This window comes from Seriola dumerili, unplaced genomic scaffold (assembly GCF_002260705.1).
Source record: "Seriola dumerili isolate Sdu_G_001 unplaced genomic scaffold, Sdu_1.0 BDQW01000003.1, whole genome shotgun sequence".
Taxonomy (NCBI): Eukaryota; Metazoa; Chordata; class Actinopteri; order Carangiformes; family Carangidae; genus Seriola; species Seriola dumerili.
Window position 1 is genome coordinate 15,694,068 of NW_019174258.1, and position 23,521 is coordinate 15,717,588.

The 23,521-nt window shown below is 42.1% G+C and overlaps 1 protein-coding gene across 1 annotated transcript in view; it reads left to right on the top strand.

The window, feature by feature from the left end:
* The window catches only part of chsy1 (chondroitin sulfate synthase 1), a 67,179-nt gene extending 51,823 nt beyond the window's left edge, over positions 1 to 15,356 (top strand). Inside the window, exon 3 of the mRNA XM_022746222.1 lies at positions 13,603 to 15,356. Coding sequence (XP_022601943.1) covers positions 13,603 to 15,195 — 1,593 coding nt within the window. The 3' untranslated portion in view covers positions 15,196 to 15,356. The remainder of the gene's footprint in view (positions 1 to 13,602) is intronic.
* Positions 15,357 to 23,521: the final 8,165 nt, after the last annotated feature.

The following is a 23,521-nucleotide window of genomic DNA, read 5'->3' on the forward strand; positions in this document are numbered from 1 at the left end:
CCTCAGTTGCAAGTGTGTAGTTCTGCTTTTGCCTTGTGTAAGGTCATTGCGGTTTTACCGTCATCTCTGTGTGTATGTACAGGATAGTTTCACCAAGCAGCTACACTCATCTCCTGCGATCTGTACACATGACTGCACTTTGAGTAGACCTGATAATGTTCACTGCGTATACACCACACACACTCAGCATCGCTCTGTGCTCTTAGTGCTGGTGACTGTATTTTTCATAGGACTGCTACTTTTTCAGAAAGTCAAGTTCCAATCGATATAAACTGGCATGAAGGAATCGTTTTATCCTGTGTTTCAGCTCCTTTTGGTATGTGACACTATTGATTTGCCTATGCCACGTGCTTGGCTGGATGCCTTCTGTAGGACAGGGTTATACTAGAAAAGAAAGGATTTGAGTGATGTGTTGTCCAAACATGTTAGAAATCAAGTGTTCATACCTGATCTAAGAGAAACACTGACCGTCATAGAGAGATGGGAGAGACGGTGTTGTTTAAATATGGGGTTTCAATTGATTTTACACATGAAAAGTGACAGAAACAATTATGTTAAATATGAAACAAGAGAGAAGTTCAAACCATGGCTCCTTCCTCATCCTCACACAGCTGACCAATCACGATGTGAGGTGGGTGTTAGTGTTGGATTGTCGGTTTCAGAAAGTAGCGGGGAAGGTGTCGAAAATTATTCAACAATCTGACAGGAACTTCTGAGGAAGCAAACTGGCTCCATTAGTCTGTTGAGATAAGGTTCAGTTAATGTGGGATTTATGTCATCCTATCTCCAAATGACTGTTTAGTTTTTAGACTCTTTAGATTTTCTTCTGTTCTGTGGCCCCGTGTCGGAGCTACTCCTGAGATCAGGTGTTCATTTATTAAGGCTGTTTTTATGCTTTGTTTTCACACTGTAACGTGAAAAGGTTCAGGTGATATTCTGCACATACACAGTTGATGTTAGCTATAATAACAACATCATTAACTGGGACTTCAGAGATAAGCTTTCTATAGGCTTTCTCTCTAAATCTTTATGCCTATTTGAACCACTCTAATTACATTGGATATGATATCAGCCTCCACTGATACCCTGCCTGTCCACTGACGACGTCCCACTTTGGCTCTAGTGAGTTTTTAATTCACAAAATTTAATTTAGACAGATGACTTTGTTGCAGTCACTGTGAGACAGGTGGTAGATTTCCAAGTGAAGCTGAATATGTGGGCAGGGTTGAGTTATGAGAGGGATTTAGATCAGATCCTGCAGCTGTGAATTATGAAAAAGTGGCAATGGTTTCATGAATACAGCACCAGATATAGAGCTGAAAGATACAGACAGGAGACAGAGCTGTAGGACTGTTCACTACCACCCAGAGAGGTCTCTCCCGCCTTTTAGAGCACAGGGGAGGAGAATGTGAGTTAAATGAATAAAATAGACCTCAATCACATTTAACTGTAAAATTATTCAAGTATTTACATTCACCTCCTATTATGATATTGCAGTTCACTGCTAATCAAACCATATTTATTTTATATTTTAAAGGAAGACAAAAGAGGAGGCTTTTTATAAAAATATTCAAATAACAAGACATAAATGAACAATAAACACCGGGACACTGGGATTTTTCATTTCACTATGTCTTTAAAGAGTGGAAGATAGAGACTTTACTTTGAGGCCATGTCCTCCAAAGGCTGTCATCTGATGAGGAACCAGGGTCCCATGAGTCCCCCCAGGTGGGAGGATGTTTTTGTATTGATGGGCGGATGAAGCTTCATGAAGCTTTGGGGGCTTTTATTTCTATTTGTTCCAAATTTGTAGCTACAAACAAAATGAGTACAGTCAGATCTTGCGGTTCGCAAAACGTATGCCCGGGGTTGAAGTGCTACAACAGCTCGCTAGTTTAGTCATTGCCTTATATGTGAAATAAAAGTCGTAGAAGCCTGTGTGTTACTATTTAAGCAGTTGTACTTTTGTTCAGAAGTGCTGCATTAAATGTAGATGTTACTGTGCAAAATGTTACAGTGAAATACTTTTTGGTTTAGTTTAGTCCCAGTGTCACTTTGAGCTCAGGCATTGTAACTGATTTGTTGGTATATTTATGACATTTCATATGAGTTACTATGTGAGGTGAATGAAGAATGATATTCATTAAATTAGCTGGTTACTTTTATTACATTGTTTTTTCGTACCAGGTGGAAATATATTAAATTATATTTATGATTATGTCTCGTGTACAGTGACAGAACATGATAATGATGAATCTTTACCGCGGTTACAACATATTTGTGCTGTTGCTGTAGCGTGTTTTACAGTATAATGTGGCATTCAGGTTTCACAGCTTGCTTTTAATATGAAAGTAGTGGAGGAGAGGCAGAGATGGTTTTCCTCTAGTTACTGCAGCCGCTGTGAAACAATCAGCAGTTTGGCAAGAAATACAAACCAGACATTAAAGCCATTAAAATACATACAAAAAGTAAACACTGTTTAATTTTTCTGACAATGCTTCTGTGGTTGTGTGTTGTATGTCTAGCAGTTGGTTACTTTAGGTTCTGTGCATGCAATTATCCACTTATGCACTAACTGACTGTCTTAACACAAGCAGAACTGGTTTTTGTATGTAAGAGACATACAGACAAACACACACACACACACACACACACACACACACACACACACACACACACACACACACGAGACCCAGAGAAGGAGGGAGGGAATAATCTCAGTTCAGGAGAACGAAGCTGTCGCTGCAGACCAACTTATCATTTTGATAGATTATTACATTCTTCTGAACAACCCTGTCCAGCCCTCACTGTTGTACAATCTGATGTAAAAGTCAGGGAAATATATGTGACATACATATATATGTTTATTCATGATGAAAAACTGCCGCCGCACGACAGAGAAGAAGAGACGAGCGTTCACACCCAGGGGTCTTTGTCTAGGAAACGTTAGGTTCTGGGGGGAGGTTATCCAGATCTGAAACCTTCTTCACTCTCACAGCGCACATCCAGTTTCCCTCTGATACCAGCTCAGGATGCACAACAGCTGTTGTCATTAACCTTTTTTTTTTAACTTAGTGTTTATTTTGCCAGAGGACTTCATGATTATAAAACGAGAGTTGATGGATGTGTCAGTGTGGGACTTCAGTCTTGACAAAAACATTGTTGTGACAAATACAGTGAGCACCCTTTTTGTAGATTTTAACTGGTTTATGTGGAGCAGGAGGCATCAGTGTCTGACCCATCATAGCGAAACAACCCATTGTTTCACTAATGGCCCATTGCTGCGACCCTCACATTAGACATATTATTTATAATGATATTACATTTCTTATATACGCAGTTTATAAGAAGTTAATTTGGAATTGTTAAAACATTTCATTTCTCTATAAGATCCTTTACGTCCTGCACTTGAGGACTTTATCTCAGAATCACCTCACAGTTGCTGTAAATCATTATTCTATAATCCAGACTGTGAGGGAAACTCGGCATGAACACGTCGACGACAACAGTTGCATGATCAACATCACCACACCTGGTGGCAGAGAACAGAACAGTGTGTTGGATTGTATGAGATTTGGTGCAGAGTTGAAGGATACTGAGTTCATCCTGCCACAAACACACCGCAGTGGAAAAGTATGACATCGCTGTATATCACCATGTTTCCTCTTGTCCTACTAAAGTCCATCAAATGAGATCACAGAGCTTTGCTGGAAAACTTTCAAAACTACCAAACTGAATGAAGCGCTTTCTGAACCAACAGTTATTAGTCACATGATGTCCATCATTCATATATATATTTATATATAATATAAAAAGTATGTGTTATCTGAGAGTGAATCTTCAACTGCAGCAGTTTAAGCTCCAGTTGTAATTAATGACCGGTGGCTCATTATAAACTCAGATGAAGTGTCTTTTTTCACAAATTAAGAATGTCTTTCAACAGATGTCATGAGAAACTGTTTTTATTTTAAAGTGTGAAAAAGTAGTAAAAGATTTGTTGCCTCTTAGTTTTTCAGATGTAATGTGTTTAATGCTGTGAGCACCACAAACAGAATTACATTCACTTTCGTTGAACTGGGGAGGTGCTGAAAAGCCAGATCTCTCTTGGTTAATTGAGGCAGTTTTCTCTGACCTGAAGTCAAGTCTGGGAGAAATTAAGAATCTGAGAAAAATATAATTTCTCAATCTAAGATTTTACCTCACAGTTTTAATAGAGTTCAGATTTTATTGTCAGAATTCTAGTTGTTTTAATATTTTCCAAGAACTGTGGGAATCCTAAGAAAACATTTCTTTTCTTGTGGCCTTAACTCTATTCTGTGATTGAGTTATGTAACCTCAATAAGTTATGATGCATATCCCCCCGTCCCTCCCTGGGAGCCTGAGCTGAAGAAGACATCTGGACTCAGGGACCGGCTGTGGGGAACAAAGGGCCTTTTCTGCTCCCTGTCACCCAGTTCTGTCCGCCTCTCAGTGGACACACAAACCACAGTTCATATTTCCCCTTTATCACTGCTGGAGTAATAAGAGCTCATGTCCAGTGATAATAGCACTTATCAAGGTTATCTTCTTATTGTGATGGACAGTACATAAAGTCTGACCGGATTTATCACAAATTCCCTAACCTAAACAGGTGATCACTGTAGTTTTAATAAACATTAACCGAACAGGAGGAAAGAAAGCGTTTGTTGAGGTAATGAAGATACGTGTATGGCCTGTTTGTGTTTTGACAGTTTTTGGACAGTAATGTCTGCGGCACAGAGGAATACGATGTATGAGGCTTTGGATACACACATAATACTTTTCAATAGGTTATATTTATTGCTGGTTGGGGTCTGTCAGTCTTATGCTTTAACATTTTGAAAAAGACGCTGAGTCTCTATAAAAGTCTCTGTGCTGACTCAGTATCTGGTAAAGTCCCCGTCAGTCCTCATACATCTGAAATCAGGGCAGTCACATTAACTGACACAGCAAATAGCCTTTTATGGTGTAAATGTCTCAATGTACAAAATTTTTGGATGATACCTCCTTAAGATGGCGATGTAATACATTTATAAAGGAATTCAAAAAAAATTATTTTAATTATGTTACAACAATTTCAGACTTAAAAGTCCTTTGTTAGTGTGAAAGCTGGAGTTTTTGCTAAAAGTCATAATCCTTGACTTTCTGTGCTAAACTTTAGCAGCTTGATAAACACAGGCCCAGAGGTTTGGTGTTGTGGAAACAGTGGAGTTGCTGGAGGAGGGGAGAGAGTTACTCAGTGTCCTGGTCTGGATTTCTACAGCTGGTCTCTGAGCTGGGGATCTCTGCCAGTGTGTTGAATCATCAAAACTAGCAGTAATCCAACATGACTGTGGAGTAAAGGAAATCAACAGTAAACTCAACTGTCACAGATTTTATAATCTGACATGAAATGATGAATGTTTCCCTCTTTGATCTTAAGCTACTTTGCATTAAGATATAATTCTTTTCTGTTTCATGAGGCTGCTGGTCAGCAGGCCGACAGTGGTCACCAGCAGCAGCAGAAACCTTGAATAGAAAAAGCAGCACAGGAATGGATGGGTAGATGGATGCAGTTCACAGTATAGAGCAACAGAGTTGCATAATTTTGTGATTGTGATTTGCATAAGTCGACACCGCTGGTCGTGCTGCAGTGAACTGACAGGAACATGTTAGTGCTTGCATCACATCCCTGTGGGCATTTCTGCACAATACACAGGCTGCTCACACTGCTGCTGTGTTCTGGGAAAGTGGTTTGAAAAGATAAGCATCTGTCAGTGTGTTTATTTTGTTTTATCATTTAGTATCGTTTTTTATTATATGTGTCCAACTGACAAAACAGGGTATTTCCTGCCCATCATGAGGCAGAGGTGGTGCCATCCTGATCATGTACACACACGAGGAGTTCTAGTGAATCGTGATGAATTTACAAAAGGATAATAATAATGTCAGCCTGTGCATTTGACACAACATCATGACATTTAAAGACTAAATTAAATGACTCAAAAAAATAATCAACAGATCAAACTAGAATGAAAAAAATGTTTCTTTCTGCTGTACAACAAACCTCAACAAATGACGGTTTTTGATTTATTTATTTTTTTTGTCATTGTGACATGTTTTTTTCTGTGTTTATTGTCTTTAATAATATCTGAAATACACAAACTTTAATTATTCCAGGTCAAGAGGTCGTTTAACATCAGGTAGACGAATCAGTAAACTTCGGCTTTGCTTTAGCACTTACCTAATGACTTAGCAGCTGAACACCCTCAACTTGACTCCTCGTCCTATCTTGCTCTGACTCTGATCCTCTGCATCACTGGTTGTGAACAACTGTCAGACCTGACAGATTTACTTGCATCTCATTAACAATATGAATCATTACTAATATCCTTAAGGAAAGTCTCTTTTCTTCTTCTGCAGTTTTGGCATTCCTTTCCAGGTGCACCGTGCTGATTACAATACAGCGCCACCAAATTGGCATAATGCAAGTTACAAATTAGGAAAGTTAGAAAATAGTGTTTGCACAAAATTCATATTTCTCTATGCAGAAAAAGGGGAGATAATGTTGTTAGTAGAAAGTCAGTTTTAGCAGTTTGTAGTCCAGTACCCAGTATATCTTCACTTTGTGTGCTGACACAGACTCATCTCTACTGAATCTCTCCTCTTGCCATTGGTTTTATATGTTTAATGGGCATTATAGTTTTCAATCCTGTTCAAACTAACCTGACCCTGAGTGTTTGTCTATGGTTTGAACTGAATTCTTGAACAGCTAAAGCTTTCTGCACATCTCACAGATACTTCTGTAAGCCCAGACCCACAGAATCTATTGTTTGCTATTGTTTGTGTCACTGAATGTTACTGGGAATAATTTAGACAGAAACATACATTACATTTTGTAGTTGAACACAAACAGAACATGAAATAACAGCTGGAACAGTTATAAAGTAAATAAAGTCTGTTATTGGTTTGTGCTAAAGCCGCATAGTTTCAGAACAACAGCTTTTACATGAGGCTTTACAGAGAATCAGCAGGAATGTACAAACCATGACTCTTTATTCTCACTCATTTATTTCTCTCCCATGGAAATCTCAAACACTCCTAAATTACAAAGATTTATAGTTTATCAGCACTTGTAAATTTTCACATTGTTAACACTTAAGTCATCTTTAACTAGAGGACCACAATGGAAAAAAAATCATTCAATCATCTTCATTTTGTTTGTAATTCTTGAGAAAAGAAGAACATGTGTGTCACAATCAAAACCATGAGTGGTTGATGCTCATACATGTCAGAACACATTTACACAAAGGTGAACCTTTAACTTCCTCACGTCGCCCACTGGACACCTCGTCAGCCGTGCTCACTCAGAGATTAGCTGTGCGTGTAATAACGCAGCCCTGCTCATTCACATGAATGGGAGAAGTGCTGCAACACGATATAACGGCGCTGCGTTGGCCAATCAATGTGCAGATGTGCAGTTTCAGGATCATAACTCTGTGTCTCACCAGCACATGAAACAACACATCCCCACCCACTCTCCACCAACGCAGCCCCTTGGTTTGTTTTAGCACAAGGTCAAGTCAAATTTTATCTTTATAGCCTGATATCACAAATTACCAATGTGTCTAAAGGGGCTTTATAATCTGTACAGCACACGACAGCCTCCATCCTTAGACCCTCATATTGGATAAGGAATAACCCCCCCCCCCCCAAAAAAAAAAAAAAAAAAAACGGTAAGAAGAGAAAAACAAACATGGAGGAAACCTCGGGAAGAGGAAGTGAGGAGGCATCATTCCTCCAGGATGGACAGACATGCAGGAGATGATGTCTTTAATGGCAACATTAAAGACTATAAACATTACTGAACAATATGATCTAGGAGGAGGTTTAGCAACTTCCAGGGGCTGCCAAACAGCCACGCAACCTCATGTCCACCATGAAGACCTGGAAAGACAACAGACCACTTAAACATACAAGAGACAAACCCAAGCACATCATTCATATGTATAGGAGAAGGAAGCAGACACACAAAAGGGGAGCCAGAGAGCATCTTGGGTAGGTCTTTTTTGTGATTATTGGTGCTGACATGGATTATAGTGTTGCTAAAGCTGGTGGTGGAGTGTGCCTCGGTTCCCTGTTTCTCCCTGTGTGATGCCAGCACCCCATGTCAGAAGCTCTGGCCCCGGGTAGACAGTACTTTGCGATACTAATCTAGCATTGTGGGTGATGAGGGTGATGTTTAACCCTGTCGACGGAGTCGGAGGAGACACACAGGCCTACGGGATGACCAACAGGTTTGCAGTCAGGAGGGGTGGCTGACCAGGCCACACAATTAGTTGTTTGCTCTTGCGAGCTCTTCCATACCACAGAACAGTGACTGGATCGCCAGGACGTGTTTCAACATTCAGTTTGCAATGACTGGCGTCAGTTCAACTTTAACATGAACAGTTTGTCAAAGTGTCACTAAAAATAATGATGGGAGTTGATGGGAATCAGTCAGATCTGAATTAGACCTCTGATGAAACACGCTCGGCCCGGTGTAGATCTCAGCTCGACAGTCTAAATCAGGGGTCGGCAAGTACGTTTGGCCTCGGGCCAATTTTTTTCTAATCCATTAGATGGCAGCCAGGAAATAATCAAAGGCTAATTAAAGAAATTGATTGATAAAATGCAACTGGAATTTACTGTTCACATGTGGTGCTGTGGCCCACACTCACATATTATACATATCACACATCGCATGTCCACTATTTCAGAGGTCTGTCAACAACAGAACCTTTGGAAATTCTTGTCCGAACTTTTCAGAATTAGAGCTCACAATTGCTTGGAATAAAGCATTGCTGCAAAAAGAAAAAAAAAACGAACTTTCCCATGTTCTTATTTTGTCGGCAAAATCGCTAAAGAGGAAGTGATTCTGTGAGTAACTGTTGGCACCAGTTACTGACCACTGGTCTAAATCAGCAGCTGTCTGTGGCCTGTGCAGTCACTCACCAGCAGTCAGCAGGTTAGATGGCTAATATTGATGAAGTCATCTGGTGTCATGACGCTGTTGTTGGTACAACCACATCCCATCACACAGATCAATACCAGACCTATTGTTGAGCTGTCTTATGTGTAAGAAGCTTTTCCCTGAGTTGAGAAATTAGTTTGGACAGAGCGCCCTCGTTTACAGAAGGTCCAATTACAGCAGTATAATGCTGTCTCCAATTAGATTTGCATGGCCCTCTCGGAGGCAGGCACTGCCTATTGTCCTGCAGATTAAACCCAGCCAGAGTGGCAGCCATGCTGTCTCACCTACTGCTCTGACTGAGCCTCAGGCTTCACTTCCTCTGCCTACTCTTGCTGTCGTTGCTGCAACAAGCCTCCCAGCATCGCATATATTTTACATCCAAACACAAACACATGAACATGGTCTGTTGTAGTGATGGATAACTGTTGACTTTTGACATTCTTTTCTTTTTTTTTTTTGCAGACAAAGAAACACAATGAGAATATACATAGACTCAGTAAATGTTTAACCATAAATTTTGTATTTCAGCAATTTAGTGCTGAACTTTCATAAAGTTAGAGGACTCAGGAGACAAATTAACAAGATTAAAGCAGCAGAGGCTGAGATATCTTTACTTTTATTCTTTAATCACTGTTTTTCCCATAATGCAACTCTTTTCATCAGGCGACTCTGTCCAGTAAATGTCCTTGCCTTTCAAATGTCATGAGCTTTCTGTTGTTAATTTATATCCCTAAAGTCCAAGCTGATATAACCCTGATGACATCACTATGACATCATCAGGGGTTATTTTGTCAGACTTGACAAATGTTCCCCAGAGCCAACAAAGACATTATACAACCGTGTTGTATAATAAGTGAGTGAGTGAATTCACTGGGACGTGACTCTGTCACTATAATGACAACTTTATGACATTTGGAGACGTCTGAGTTATGAAGTCTTCAGAGCTTCACTCCTTCGGCCTTTTGTTTCAAATTTGATTTAAGTTATTTATGGTACAACTCACGACACCCTCTGTTTTTGAGAAAGACAGGGTGTTGTGAGAAAGAAAAGAAAAAACTTTCCCAGTTGAAATTTGCAGTTGGAGGAAGCACACACCCAGTCACAGATCACCTTCCCTGTGTATTAATATGTATTAATTAGTAAATGAAGCTGGTCTCTGGTGTTGGTTTTTCAGGATCTCTTGTCTTGAGTTTTGCCAGACTGAAGAGTGATTCTCTGCAGAGAATCAATTTCAAGGCATTTGCTTGTGGTGTGTAGCAGTGTGATTGTTTAGGTTGTGACGCCCTGCAGGATAATGGTATCATTTCCCCAGTGTAGTCACAGCGTGGGCTCAGGCTATGTTCATAGGTTTGGCATCTCCCTTCACTTCAGATAACTTTGTCCTTTGTCATTGAATGTGTTACTGGTTTGATAACACTGTTTCTCTTGCTTTGCTTTGATTATTGTGTTTGTATTGACTCGGTTGAAGTTATGGGTTATGTAATAGGGTTATTACCAAACTTAAAACATACATAGTATCTGAAGTTTCAATGTACAAGGCTTCACAAGCCAAGCCTAATATAAAGTGTTAACACAGTTTATTTAAAATAAGTTGCGTAAGCAGCCACTCTGCTTATCATCTTCCCAGAGTTATCTCCATAACAGCCGAGTTTGAAATGAAGCACACGAGGCTTCAGCTTCCAGCAGTAACTTGTGACTTACCTTTGTCTTCCCCTTGTCTGAGAACCATTTTAGTTGATGTTGTGAGGTTAATGACTGTGAAGAAATCGTACTAATGAGTCGTAAGTTGCAACGGTGACCACAAAAGTGGAGGTCATATAATTAGGAAGCGGGCTAATGATGGTGAAGCCGCAGGAGAGAGACATAAACATCCTGAGCGATTGGCTGTCAGCTGATGACCACCGGTGTTAACCTGCTGGATACAGTCTGAGCCGGCACACAGCTCTCCCCCAGCATCACTATCAACTGAGCTACCTGGAAAAACACTGAGGGAATGGAAGGGAAACCACTCAAACTGATAAACATTTGTCCCATAAAGGAAATAAATACAGGGAAGTGGCAGCAACTGAATTAAATGCAATTAGATTAAGGTAAAGGGTGCAGCAGCAGCAGCAGCAGGATAAACATGGACAGAGAGACAAATGTGCATGTGTACCATCCTGTAACCCTTCAACACTGAAGTTCTTGAGATTTTCAGTATTTTTTTTTTTTCTCGCAGAACCACAGTAAATATTTTCAGTGATTTTATTCATGACAACTGCAGGGATGAATATTTTTATATCCAGAAGAGCACTTTACACACAGCGTGTGAGCAAAAAGAAATTGAAGTCCCAACCTATTATCCTGTCAATCGATGCCCGTGCACTGTGGGATATGATAAAACAGGCAGCAGCAGGACTCGCTGTCTAATAATGTTAGCTAATGAAATTGATGTGAAAATGTATCAGTGGATTCACCATGAGAGGTGGGGGTGCGCGTCCCCACCTCACTCACAATGCTTATTAATTAAGGCTTCAATGGCAATTTTTTTTTTTTAAATCCATCAGCGATGCAGCTGCAATCACAACATTTATAACTCACCCCTGTGTTTCTCTTTCTCTCTGCTCCGCTTGCACATCAGGTGTCAAATATATGCAGCTCTTTGTGTCAATGTGCTATTACACCTGAATGAAGCCAGGAGGAGCATTAATGAAAAAGACAAAAAGCCATTAGCTTTACAGACAGATGAAACCAGCAGTGTTAAAATGTCTCTACATAACTATCGTCAGATTAAAGTGCAGGTATTGTTTTCTGTTTGAAGGAAAACTACATGAATTTTTAATAAGTTGTTGCACATGCAGTGGCCTGGTTTTCAGACCCTTCACCTCTGAAGGCACCGCTTGGCTCAAGACTTCCATTAATGACAAGCTTACAGTGTGTTTTGATTGGCAGGCTGCCCTCTCTAAGGTACAGAGGAGCACAGGTTAAAGCCATGGAAAAGCAAAGAGTTGCTCTGGCAGTTCCTGTGATCGTATTCAGCTTCAGGTATCATTTTCCATAGCTCTCAGGCACGTCCTGTCTCATTCCCCGTACGGCCTTTCCCCCGGGGATCAGGCTTGTGGCCGCATTCCAGAGCCTTCCTCTCAAATTAGACTTTCTGGGCGCTGCAGCCGTTCTGATGCTCCCTTCACTGAAAGGCAACAACACAAACCCTGCCTTCTTGACCACGGCTGAGATCCTGCCAGCGGCTCCAAAACAGCTGTCCCAGTGTTCACACTTTTAGCCTCCTGCAATTTGAGGAACAGTAGGTTTGTAAAGCTCCAGCAGGTCTGCAGTAAACACTCACTCACTCACTCACTAGTTGTCAGCAGTGGACTGTGCAGTGCGTGTTGTACAGCATACCCCCTGAGGCCCTTCAACTGGAGCCTGCATCAGCAGAACACTGAAGGATACTGGTTAAGTGTCTTTACATGCACATAAACCAGCATATACAGTATTTTTGATTAGAGATAATAACTGATATCTGATCTGACAAATGGAAAATTATGAAGAGGAAAATAAAGGATATATTAATACATAAGAATATTTTACTACCAATGTTTACAGATCTTTCAGAATAAAGAAATCATTTGTAATTGTAATTTGTCTGTAATAACCTTAGTTTTTTTGTTGTTTTTTTAACATGTAGCACATTAATGGGAGACTTTATCAACTTATTGACAAAAACCATTGAACAGTTTTACACACTATTGGACTAATTAATGGTTACCTGAAGCCATTGTATCCCACTCTAATTAGAGCCTTTTACAATAAGCTGGCTAACAGCCTTGTGTCATCATTCATCCTCTTATGTTTCTCCTCCTCCTCCTGAGGTGAAGAGACTCAGAGAGCAGGAGGGAGTGGTTGATCTCAGCCTCACAGTCGACAACGATTCAACTCACTCTCAGACAAATGGGCTCAACTGTTACGTACAGTTAAAGTTTTTAGCTCGTTGCACTCAAGGATAGCGAGCAAATACAGCTTCAGTGTGTCTCACTCTCTCTGCTAAGGCCTCTCCTCTGAGCTGCTGTCTGGTGTGTGTGTGTGTGTGTGTGTGTGTGTGTGTGTGTGCAGCTCACCCACGCCCTCTTGTAAACAGGCAGGGAAGAGGGAGAAAGGCCAAGAGGCAAAAATCCCTCTTCAGAGTCGTGTTTCAAGTGGCAGTCAAGGCTCCTTATTGTCGGAACTAATTACAGTATTGGTTTATTATAGTAACCATGACAATAATTAAATTTTCTCACTTACACTGATATAACCTGCATCCCAATTTTTGATTTGGGCTATAAAAGAGGAGTTGACTGTAGCTAAATTCCAATAAAGGAAGTCCATTTTATATCATATGTTCTAAAGAACCTCTGGTCAAAATGGTTTCATGGAAGTAAACTATTCACTTCACATGTTCTTGCAGCATCATGGCTCTGAGTGCAGCTCAGAACAAAAACTGCTGGTCATCCCTGAACCTTCATTTGTCACAGGTGGCTGTGACAGTTTGCATTTTGATTGGAATAAATGTGTAATAGTGAAGATCCAGTGTTCCAGCGGCTCTAACACAGATCCTTTTCCTGTCTCCACAGATGCAGCAGCTCTTCTATGAGAACTACGAGCCAAACAAGAAGGGCTACATACGAGATCTCCACAACAGCAAGATCCATCGAGCCATCACACTGCACCCTAACAAGAACCCTCCCTACCAGTACCGCCTCCACAGCTACATGCTGAGCCGCAAGATCGCTGACCTGCGCCACAGAACCATCGAGCTCCACCGGGAGATCGTCCAGATGGGACGCTACGGAGCGGCCGAGCCCAGCCGAGACGACCTCCAGCTCGGTATGCCGCCCTCATTCATGCGCTTCCACCCACGGCAGAGGGAGGAGGTTCTGGAGTGGGAGTTCCTGACAGGGAAGTACCTGTTCTCATCAAATGATGGTCAGCCACCCCGACGTGGGATGGATTCCTCCCAGAGACAAGCCCTGGACGACATCATCATGCAAGTGATGGAGATGATCAACGCCAATGCCAAGACACGGGGCCGCGTCATTGATTTCAAAGAAATCCAGTACGGCTACCGGAGGGTGAATCCTTTATACGGGGCAGAGTATGTGCTGGATCTGCTGCTGCTGTACAAGAAGCACAAAGGAAAGACCATGACGGTTCCTGTGAGGAGGCACGCCTACCTGCAGCAGACCTTCAGCCAGATCCAGTTCAGAGAGGAGGAGGAGATGGATGCCAGAGCTCTGGCCAGCCATATTAACAAAGAGTCAGACTCCCTCTCATTTCTGTCCAACTCCCTGAAGATGCTGGTTCCCTTTAAGCTGGCCACCTCTGGACAGGACCAGAGGGAACCGAAGGAGAAGAAAGTCAACATCTTGGTCCCTCTGTCGGGACGGTATGACATCTTTGTGCGCTTCATGGCCAACTTTGAACGAGTGTGTCTGATCCCCAACCAGAATGTCAAGCTGCTGATCCTGCTCTTCAGCACAGACAACAACACAGAGCGGGTGAAGCAGGTGGAGCTCATGAGGGAGTATCACATGAAGTATCCCCGGGCCGAGATGGAGATAAAGCCCGTCGCCGGCTCCTTCTCCAGGGCTCTGGCTCTGGAAGTCGGCTCCTTGCATTTCTCCAACGATTCGCTGCTCTTCTACTGTGACGTGGATCTGCTCTTCACCAGCGACTTCCTCAAGCGATGTCGGAGCAACACCGCCCTCGGGGAGCAAACCTACTTCCCCATCATCTTCAGCCAGTATGACCCTAAGGTGGTGTACGCTGGGAAGGTCCCCAGCAACAACCACTATGTCTTCACCTCCAAGACGGGCCTGTGGAGGAACTACGGCTTTGGGATTGTTTGTGTCTACAAGGGAGACTTGGTCCAGGCTGGAGGCTTCGACACCTCCATACAGGGGTGGGGACTGGAGGACGTGGACCTTTTCAATAAATTTGTCCAGTCAGGGATTAAGTTGTTCAGAAGTACAGACACAGGGATAGTACACGTCCACCACCCGGTCATATGTGATCCCAACCTGGAGGCCAAGCAGTATAAGATGTGCCTGGGCTCCAAAGCCTCGTCGCACGGCTCCACCCAGCAGCTGGCCGAGCTCTGGCTGGAGAAGAACGACCTCAGCTTCAGGAGACTGGCCAGCAATAACGGCTCAGTTAGGACAGTGTGAGTGAGGCCGGGCTGCAGACTGTCACAAACTGAACCTGAACCCTCTCTGTGCTCATTTCCTCCTCTTAGTGGTGTTTTCACTACCTAATTTATTTTTTACTGAAATGAAAGACTTCACATGGATATCTCTTGAAAACATGTCTTTTTTTTTTTTTTTTTTTTTAAAGAAAATATACAGAAACGCCACGATGAACAATTCATAGACAGTCTGTGCCCTTGTACATGTTTTGATTGATGATAGAAGGAATATTAACCAATATTCTTGTGTGAGCCTGATTTATACCGGAGCCGGAGGCTCCTCCAGCCTGTCCCATGTTATCTGTCAGGGCGGTGGGAGAGGGGGAGGCAGGGATTATTCATGTGTACCTCAGTGAAGTACACTGCCATGGCCCTTAACTATTCCATTTGTCTTGTATGCATAAAACAGACGAACACGTGTCCATGTGCTCTCAGACCAGCAGTGCTCGAAACATAACTCAACTCTTGATTGTGAATGTTTACAAAAAGACTCGATTCGAAACACTTCATCAATGAAAACTCCAATAATAGCTATCTGAGAGATTCCTAAGGGCCGTTTCATTTGATTTCCTTTGATTTTACAGTGGTTTTACTTTTCCATTTGCTTTTAAGGTTTTGGTAATAAGACATAACACTGTTACTGTTTTTGTATTTTTCTTTATTATTAATTTCTGTGAACCCAACTGCTGGATTTGATATCTGCAATTCATCTTTTGCTGTCTAATTTATTGAATTTGCAGGCTCCATTTTCTACTCTCTGACTGTTTAAATATGTATATTGGAAAGATTGTATAACCATGTCAGTTGTGGGATAGTTTTCATGTTTTCTTAAACTCATTATCACCAAAGAGTTTTGCACAGTCTGCTTTAGGTATCATGTTGCCTGCTGTGTGTGTGTGTGTGTGCGTGTCTGTGTACGTGCGTGCGTGTGTGTGCATGTGTGTGCGTGTGTGTTTGCATGCGTGTGTGTGTGTGTGTGTGTGTGTGTGTGTGTGTGTGTGTGTGTGTGTGCGTGTGTGTGTGTGTGTGTGTGTGTGTGTGTGTGTGTGTGTGTGTGTGTGCGTGTGTGTGTGTAGGTGGCTGAGTGTTGTTTTGCAGGTACAAACATGAAACTGGCTGTATAATGGAGAGTAAACACAAAAGCTCTATGTATCTATCCCAGGCCTTTCTGATGGTTCTGATGGGTGAAGCGGGAACCAGTCTGGCCTTTATATTCCAGTGGGTTGAAGTGGGAGCAGCGCTCTGGTTGGACGGCTCAAGTCACACATTGCTGTCTCTTTCTATAAAGTCCCTTCTTTTATGTTGAAATAAAAAAAGTGTTGTGGCTGGTCCCAGTCTACAGAGGTGTGGCTTCAGTGCTGAATCCCATTGAGCTGTGATGTGAAACCCACATTGTCTGGTCTTCTGTTACAGGTTTGAGGGCGGAACATTTTCTCATGGCAGGCCTGAATCACTGTCCTGTTCCTACCTGTGTTGCTTATCAGCAGGTACTCTACATCGTAGCACTCCATCGGGTTAATGCTCCTCTTTCAGCATTACAACAAGAATGGCTGGTTTTTAAGACTGATGCAACAGGATCAGTGACTGTGCCGTCATCATAGTTTGTTTGTTTTTTTTAATTTTCTTTTACTTTTGTAATATTTTTCTTTCAACTCTGCCCGACTGGGCAATGTTTTCTATTTAAAAAAGAAATAAAATGGGGGGAAAAGTATCAAACTCTGCTGCTTTTGTGGTGTTACTTCCTCAGTTATAACCAACCAAATACTGTAAATAAAGATGGATGTAGTCTCTGTGATGTCACCCACAGGTTTCTGAAGAGCGGTTTTGAAGCTCAGAGTGAGCTGCTCCACCGTCACCATCTTGCCAGACCCTGACTCCGCCCCTAACTCCAAAAATATAGAACATATCATCTTTCATCATCTTTTATCATTGTAGTTTTTGTTTGTGCCTGAGGGTTGGGTTAAGGGGCCAATGTCAGAGCTGCTTGTCTGATGGGCAGATACGTGGTACCTGGTCGGACATCACATAGTATGAACCACTTCTAGTATAACCTGGGTAACCTTAACCTAATCCACATGATCAGAGACAGCCTGGAAAGGTGTGGGGGGAGGGGGTTTCAGAAGAGAAGCAGGTAGAGTGTACTGGCCTCTTAACTGGTGCATTCTGACAAACAAATTTACAATTCATCTGTCGTAACACAGTGAATGAGGGGTCATCAGAGCCTCTAAAAGTGTGTGGGGCCTGGAGCAGTTGCCCACTTTGCCTCAGGGACATTCCTGTGCTGGTGTTCATAACCCCTCCATGGAAAGAATCATTTCACAACAGGCTCTAACAGTCCCCAGAGACTGAGATTGTGCAATTAAAACAACAATAATATCATATTAACAACAATAATCTCCTCACTCAGTAGCTGTGAGTAAATTCTGAGGGAAAGTGTGAAGCAGCTGATTTGAAGCTGGTTGTAAGTTGTGTGTGCTCTGTGATCCCTGTGTCTGAGCTCAGGGAGAGTATGTGGAGGGAGGCCTGCTCACCACTGTCAGGAAGCCCCTGCAGGGACAATAAAGCAGTGCCTCTGAAGCCAATGCTGGGATAAGTAAATACTCTGCTTTTTTGTCTGTTGTGGAGCAGTAAAGACAGACAGGGGAGGGGGAGAGGGGTCAGCAGAGTCTAGATCACCAGATCGCTAAACGTGATGATGATCAGCTTCAATTCTTTCACTACACAGATAGATAGATGTGAATGCACATTCTCTTATTTGTAATATCTGTTTTGTAGATTGAAGCACACAACTTTCACACTTCCACTTTTTGGCTAGACCGCAACACCAGGGCCAGCTCTATAATGGCCAATGTCCCTGAATGACTTAGTGATCATATTTCCACCATTGGTCGGGTGAATGCCACATGACAGGACCATGCATGGATGCCGACCGGTGGCTTAGGGCTACACCTCTTGTTACAAGCAGTCTACCGAGTCGCTCTGGTTTCCCGGCTGCTCCGAAGCTGCAGGGAAGAGGAGGCGCGCTTCGGATACACTGAGCCTCGCCTCCATTACGGCAAAAAAATTACTTTGACTACATGTATCATCATAACTAAAGGAAACAGAGGAATAACTAAACATAAGACACACCAGGCAAAGAGAAGAGAGCAGGACAGAGGGAGGGGGTAACAGCTAACATTAAGGAACTAGGAGATCTGAATAGTATGTAAACAATAGTAACGCCAGAAACCAGAAATGAGATACTACGCTTATTGCAACACAGCAACAAAAGCCCTGTTAAGAAATAAAAGGTCTATGTCCACAGAAACGCTACAGGGCTTTTAATTTGAAATGATTACAGGAAGTTGTGAGTTTGTATTAACACGTAATGCAATGACTTTAACACGACTGACTGAAACGACGCTTCATACTAAAATACCTATGACCAACTCTACATATCAAACAGAGGGAGTTAGTCATAAAGACCTGCCTCCAATAAAAGTCTGTGATGTTCTGGGGTTGAAGTAAATAAAGACTAAACTATTGTGTATCCCAGACAGAGGCTGTGCTCTGTGTCAGATACTAAAAAAGAAAGATAGTCTGTCTCTTCTAACTTTCTCTCTGATCATGTAACAGTAAATCCAGCTGAAATCACAGCTCAGTCTTTGTCTTTCATTCATGTGTTTGGTGATTTTGTCCGACGACATCACAGTTATAAAATCAGGATTGTTGCAGCAGCAGAGAAGGCTACATGTTAACTTGTAAGTTAACTTGTAAGTTAACATGTAGCCTAATAGGCCACGTTTCAGTCACTATTTCAAACTTGTTCCATTATCTGACAACAGAAACAGAAAAACGTGTAGCAGCAATAAACAGAGAGAGAAGGAGAGAATAAGACGCGATGATATCGTTTGTTTACAGCAGTTGCATGGACTGCACTTTTCTAGTCTTAGAGACCACTTAAAGCACTTTATACTTGCCACATTCACCCATTCACTCATACAGACATACTTCACACCCACTCACACTCATACACTGATGCAACAGCCATCACAGGCAGTTTAGGGTTCAGTATCTTGCCTAAGAACACTTAAACATGCAGACTGGAGGAGCCGGGGAGGCAAACCACCGACCATCTCTACCTCCTGAGCCACAGCTGCACATACTGTAGCTTATGGCTGTGATGACATGTATTAATAAAGGCTTTCTAATGAATGCCAAATAAAAAGTAGTCTGTGTAGCAATTGTGTCTAATTTGATAGTTCATCAGAGAACATGACTTACAACCCCAGAGGAAACCATGTTTATTATCTCTGCTGTCCTATAACTACAGACAGTGTTATGAAAAATAAAGCTCAGTCCAACCTAACTCTGGCTTTAGAAAGCCATTCTGTCAACCTCATTAACATACAGACAGAGAAACAGGATGACAGTGTCTCCATCCACAGGTCACTGATGGTTTGATGAGAATGAAAATGATGTGAATCGTATGCTATGACCTTCACAGTCACCACATCTTAACCCAGTTGAACACCTATGGCACATTTTGGACCGACAGTGATAGACAGCGCTCTCCACCACCACCACCATCAAAACACCACATGAGGGAATATCTTTAGGCAGATGGTGCTCATCCTCCAGAGATCAGAGACTTGGAGATTCAATGCCATTGAAGCTGTTGTGGCCCAACACCTCACTGAGACACGTAATGTTGGGTTTTCCTTTAATTTTCACGTCTGTATCTGGATCATCAACAATCTAAAATGATAAGTCTCACAACGACAGCCTTTATAACAGGACTTCTGTAACACATTAAATTACAGTGTGCAGCAGTTTCTATTTCTCTGGCTGCTCTCTCACCATATTATTAGTACCTGGGTGGGAAATCCATGCTGGTATGATAACTGCTACTTCATTTTAAAATTATAAAAATGCATTTATTCATTGAGCTTCAATGTTCATTCTTGAAATTGGAAACAGCAGTTAACAAATCGGTCACACCTCAAGGTGTGTTCAGTGGCTGATCTCATTATTCATGCATTCTTCAAATGTAAAATAAAAATACAGTGGGGACTCTCACAAACACCCAGTGAGATAATGATCAGCTCTGTAATAAACATATAATCAATCAGCCACCACTGAGCACAACATGTGATTCTGAACTCAAACCAGTAACAACGTTATCCTTCTGAGTACACACTGACTTCAGAGACAGGCTGTCTATCATCTGTGTGTGTGTGTGTGTGTGTCTCTTTCTCTCTCGCGCACACACACACACACACACACACACACACACACACACACACACACACACACACACACACACTGTACAGGGCTGCTTAATGAAAGTGCCTTTGCATGCCAAACACTTCATGCTTGTATTGAAGATTTTATTGAAGTAAAAGAAAACAGGCAAGAGGAAAAGAAAAGTATTTATTCTGTCAGATTGTTCAGTGATAAATGATGAATTAATATGTGAGTAAACTGCTGATTATAAATGAAATCATCACAAATCTTCAATGTGAGACAAAATAATCCATCTGCTCTTTGGATCTTACATCACTGACTGCTACATCACTGAAACACTGAGGATCTGGTTAAACCCTCCAGATTACAACCAGCAGAGCTTTGTCTTCATCTCTTCAGAGGAGAGTGTGAAGAGAACGCAGCAGGATGTAGAAATGAAAGCAGAAACTCTGTTTGTCTTATCTGCATCTCTGATCGCTGATAGGAGCTGGATGAGACCACAGAGGGCTCCATTGAAGCTCTCTGCTGTGCTCCCACGTCACTGATGAGCAGAGAGAGTCTTTTTATTTCTCATTTTTCATGGATAGCTGCAGCATCTTGAGATAATGTTAAAGGCACACACACTGATTTTTTTTATGAAATCTTGTTTGAAGCCAAAGACATAATTGAAGATGATGAGTTTTTTCATATTTGACTGAGCATTCACACCTGGAGTGGACATGCGTCTCAGGTGATCTGATCAGTAGCGGACTGCTTGATATGTCAGTGCACATCATTAAAATGCACAATTTAACCGGCAGGAGCCCAAGCAGTTCCCGTGCCCAGTCTTCAAAAAGCTCATAGAGATATTACGAGTGTGTCAAACATCTTGGGTGATTTGGTTTGTCTGGAACAGACCCAGTCCATTGTTTTGGTTTCTTGTTCTTTTAATTTCTGGCAATGTTCAGACACTGTATTTTGTGTGTACTCTATCTACAAGAATCTATTTTGCCTGTTGTTGTTTCCTGCTGTCGCACTTCAAAGGGGCTATTCTTAAGTCTTCTCTGCTGCTGAACGTGGTTTCTTGCCAAGAGTGAGGGGTGCGGTGTGGCTTCATAAGAGCTTCAGTCATTGTTGCGTTTACAAAACAAGCGGTTATAATACACCCTCTGAGGCTAGCTGGTTAGCATGCTAACCTCAGTAGAAGAAGACGTGATATAGACAAAAGTTAACATTGCTGTTGCTCGACAGCAGCTGTTAATGCTAATGTTAGCTATGTAGCTATTTGTAAAATGTACAAATAGCTCCTTTAATATGACGTTGTTGGCACAAATGAGTATGTGCTACAGCTTACATGGACGTCAGTAGGGTAGGCGCTCCTTCAGTGTGGCCCAGGACACATTCACATTCACACTGCTACAAGAATATGTACAGCTCCAGACCACCTCCAAACGCGGTCTGAGCAATCGGCTCTCAGTGCTCACCTCAATGCATCTAGAGTGATTTCAAACCTGTTCTCAGAGCTGCCCACGTGTGATTGGATCANCTATGGACCAAGACCTATGTTAATGCCAGGTGTGAACAGGGCCACAGGTTTACTGCGTCCTTCTGCTTCCAGTCTTTGCCCTGAGNCAAGAATATGTACAGCTCCAGACCACCTCCAAACGCGGTCTGAGCAATCGGCTCTCAGTGCTCACCTCAATGCATCTAGAGTGATTTCAAACCTGTTCTCAGAGCTGCCCACGTGTGATTGGATCAACCAAGACCTATGTTGATGCCAGGTGTGAACAGGGCCAAAGGTTTACTGCGTCCTTCTGCTTCCAGTCTTTGCCCTGAGCATGAAGTTGATATTGACCCTCTCATCCGACTCCTTTAGAAATAACAGACAACAGGACACTAAACTGTTGGAGTGTTCCTTTAAAGACACTAAAACACATCGTACCTAATGTCTTCTCTTTCAGTCAGCTGCTAAGCTCCTCTACCTTTTAAGGATTGCTGTGCTCTAGCCCAGCTCTGCAGGATCCAGCCTCACTCTGTGTTTATGTCACCACAATAACCATCAGACCAGGCTGACAGTTATGTAAAACAACCCACTTGCAGTATTTCAGTGTCTGTTCACCAGTACTGAGGATACGATGTGTGAAGCCAGCATGAACACCGATATGTTCTTATTCTTATTCTTATTCTTATTCTTATATGTTCTATATTTAAAAAAAATCACATTAGCGTTTTTAATTTCATCTCCGCTGGTTTGTGTGACCACATCAAATAACCTGAACTATCACTTTGAACTTGTCAAGTAAACCTGACTCATCCACCGCAGGCATTGGTTGGCTGGACGGATGCTGTGTCTCTCAGGCTCTTCTGTGGTTCCCTTGTGATCATGATATACGGGTGCTGCCAGGTGCGAAGCAGAACTTGTCAATGCCTTTCCTTCTGCTCTCCTTCACCTGGGATCTGGACTTTGCTGCATCTGAAGCTCATACAAGTCCAGGTGATCAGGTCCTCAAGGCCCACCAGGATCCACCTGCTCTTACTGGCTGAAAAACAAATCTGACCTCTGTGAATTAAATGTGTAATCAAACACATCTGTCACACACATTGTTACAGTCTCCTAGTTCAAGATGAAATAGAAGTGAATAACAAGATTTATTGAGGTAAGCAAACAGAGAGTTTGGGCAATTAAACTCCATCAATGTGAAAAACCTTCATTAACAGTAGACTCATCTGAAGAAAGGATAGATTCTTTTTATGGCGGTGAGGGTGATTCAACTCTTAGAGACAGACATAGCATATTGTCAAACATAATACACAAAAAAAAATAAATAAATAAAAAGGTGATCACAGTGAGCAACAAGGAGCTGTGTGACCTACAAATGAACAACTTATCAGGATGTATGACAGAAAAGGGGCAGAGAGGGATGTAAGGCTGGACACCATCGTGTGCCAGCAAAGGCAGGATGTTAGCATGCAACCAAGACTACAGGAGAGACATCGATGTTATTATGTGATGAAGGCTAGAGGGCTGTCAAAGGCCAGTGGAGAGCCACCATAACAGGTGAGAGGCAACAGTCTGGACACAGAGGTTGGCTTTACCACAATCC